Below are 2,729 nucleotides of genomic sequence, written 5' to 3'. Positions count from 1 at the left end.
CATTGTAACTGGAAGCACACAGAAAAAGACAGTCCCTGAAAATCCGCCCCAGGGCTGCGAAGACACCCCTTGTCTGACGCCTGACTCTTGTGTTCAGTGGTCGGCACTCGGCAGTTCAGAGAAGAGCAAGTTTGGCTCCGTTAAGAAGCCAGGCTGTAGGTGGAGGGAACGTGTTTACCTGGGACAGTCAGACCAGCCAAGGCACAAGGACACTGTGGACGCGGAAAGTGTCTGCCCTGCGCGGGAAGAGTTCAGAGTCTGGGGGGAACGGACAGCACGGAGGAGCTCTGAACTTCAGATTTCGCACATGAAGGAAGGACAGACAAGCTCTCTCCAGCGCGGTGGTGCAGTCAGAACAGGTCAGTGGGTCCTTAGGGAAGACGGCCGCTCAGAAGGCAATTAACAACTCAACTCGGGGTACCGGGCCAGATCTCCGGCAAGCGTGCAAAGGGGCCGGGGCAGTGCCAGGGGTAAGAAAACGGGCGCTGAGCCCAGGTAACAAACGTGTTTGGACGAATGCAGCTTTATGGCAACCAGGGAGTGATGGGATTAATTTAGCTGAGGCTCAGACTTTTTATCATTTTTGCAAAGTAGACAGCCAACTCTACTCGGGAGGCTGAGGCAGGAGGATCGCTTGGGCCCAGGAGTCTGAGGTTGCTGTGAGCTAGGCTGACGCCACGGCACTCTAGCCCGGGCAACAGAGTGAGACTGTGCCTCAAAAAAAAAAAAAAAGAACAAGGAGAAAACAGATGGAGAGCAAAGATATTGATAGTGTGGGCCAGTGATTATTTTTGGAACTTGGATGTCTATTTTTTATTTTTCCTATCAGTTCTACTGGATTATCTTCTAAAACTTGAAGATAGAACCAAAAATACTTGTATGAGAGGCAGTAAAGCACGTGGCTAAGATCACTGAGCTCACGTCTGGTCCCACTGCTAGTTAGCGACCTGACCCCCAAGTTACTTAACCTCTTTCTGCCTTTTACTCTGCTGCTGTGGGGACGAGAATAGAATTCATCTCATACTTGCGAGTATTAAATAGGATGACGTATGCCAGGGCCCCCGTGCAGTGCCTGGTACACACAGAGTTCGAGCGATATTTGGTGTGACTGTTATTTTTATTATCACTGCCATCATCCTCATCCTCACCGATGTCACCGTGACTAGGGCGGCCCCCAGTGGGCTTCCTCCTGACTCCTCTGCCCACCCGATTCGTTTCTCAGGAACGAACGATCACACCGTACCTGGTGTATTTAAAGCTGATGAGGGACCACTGGATGTGGAAGACGTTGTCGCCGACCACGTTGGGTTTGCCGTCCTTCACCAGAAACTGGAAACTGTCCATCATCTCGGGGACCTTCTCCTCGCGCAACACGTAGCGAATCAGCCCCGAGTTCACATCCTCTGGGGGAAAGAAGGCTCGCCGTGAATTCACGCGGGAGCAACGACAGCCTCACGGGTCCCCACAGCGACACGCCCAGTTAGTGCTTCTAACAGGCTACGGACAAAACCTATCGTCCCAACAACCAAAAGCGCAGTAGTCCTAAAAATAAATGTTTCTGCCAGACTTTGAAATAAAATCCCGCAGCTCCATGCTAACTGAAGACCTGTCTTTACGCACGGAAAGTTCCCTTATGCTGTTCTAAAACGAGAATCCCGGGGTCTTGACAAAAAGCACTTTCCTAAACGTCTGTGGAGTGTAAAGGGCAAATCCGAGAGGTGACAGAGCGGAGTCTTTGACCGCATCCTCCGTGTGGACGCGTCACCCTCAGACCTGGTGCTTTCTAAAGAAGGGTCTTTGGAAGGTGTGTGCCAACAGGAACGGCCGGGGTTGGATTACAACGGCCACATGAAGCACAGCCACACACAGTCGAGCACGGCGAGGAAAAGGGGACAAGAGCAGGGATTTTACAACGTGGTGAAAACAGCTGCTCCCCACCAGGTCCCTCCCCAACAGAACTCCAGAACAATCTGACAAGCTTGTAAGAAGCTAAAACCCCAAATAAGCTGCTTGATGTGATTCAAAACAGGAAGGTATTTCTGTTGAGCAACCTACACACGTGGATTTTAATTTCTTGGCCGAAGTCTGTTAAAAAATCTATAATTCTTAGAGAACAAACAAACAAATAAACCACACAGGATCACAGATCTTTCAAAACGTCTGGCTGCTGTGGTTATCGTTTGTAAAGACAACCAAGCAGTAGCAAGTATTCTTTTCCAGACAGCCTGGCCGAAACGTAAAGCGATTTGGGAGCTGAGGAAGCCTGGCAAAGAGCAAGTTTTCTTTGCCATAGTTAAGAGTAAAAGGGAAAAAATCAGGAGAATAAATTCCTGAGTTGGACGGTTGGCACTAAAAGATCTATGTGTCTGCAGACAGCTGACTCGGGCGTAAGCAGCCAGAAGCGGCCGTGAGAAAGATCGGGAGACGGGAAGGCGGCCTCAGAGACATTTCTCCCGTGTCTAAGTCCCCGGTCCCCACCCTGGGTGAACGTGGCGGCTGCTCTGCCCGGCTGCAGCTTGTGCTCCACGCGGCCGTGCGCGGGGCCTGCCGTGATCTCGTAGACGAGCTGTGGGTCCTCGGTGTCTGCGTCCGTGGTCAGCAGTTCTTTCTTGGTGATCAAGTTGGTTGCCTGGAATAGAAACCCATTAGGTTTAATTCCCGAGCTGGGAATAAGCAGAACAAGCCCCTCTGACACAGATTTAATTTGGCACGGCGACGATTTACGGAGC

General features: G+C 51.1%; 1 protein-coding gene across 1 annotated transcript in view; it reads right to left on the bottom strand.

Annotated features, from left to right (window-relative positions):
* Positions 1-2,729, bottom strand: part of FRAS1 (Fraser extracellular matrix complex subunit 1) — a 208,114-nt gene that overhangs the window by 59,792 nt on the left and 145,593 nt on the right. The window contains 2 exon segments of the mRNA XM_012653893.1: positions 1,244-1,403; positions 2,479-2,629. Of these exon segments, the coding sequence (XP_012509347.1) occupies positions 1,244-1,403; positions 2,479-2,629 (311 nt within the window).

The sequence above is a fragment of the Propithecus coquereli genome, unplaced genomic scaffold (genome assembly GCF_000956105.1).
Source record: "Propithecus coquereli isolate 6110/MARCELLA unplaced genomic scaffold, Pcoq_1.0 Scaffold433, whole genome shotgun sequence".
Classification (NCBI taxonomy): Eukaryota; Metazoa; Chordata; class Mammalia; order Primates; family Indriidae; genus Propithecus; species Propithecus coquereli.
This window is presented reverse-complemented; position numbering and strand designations above follow the sequence as displayed.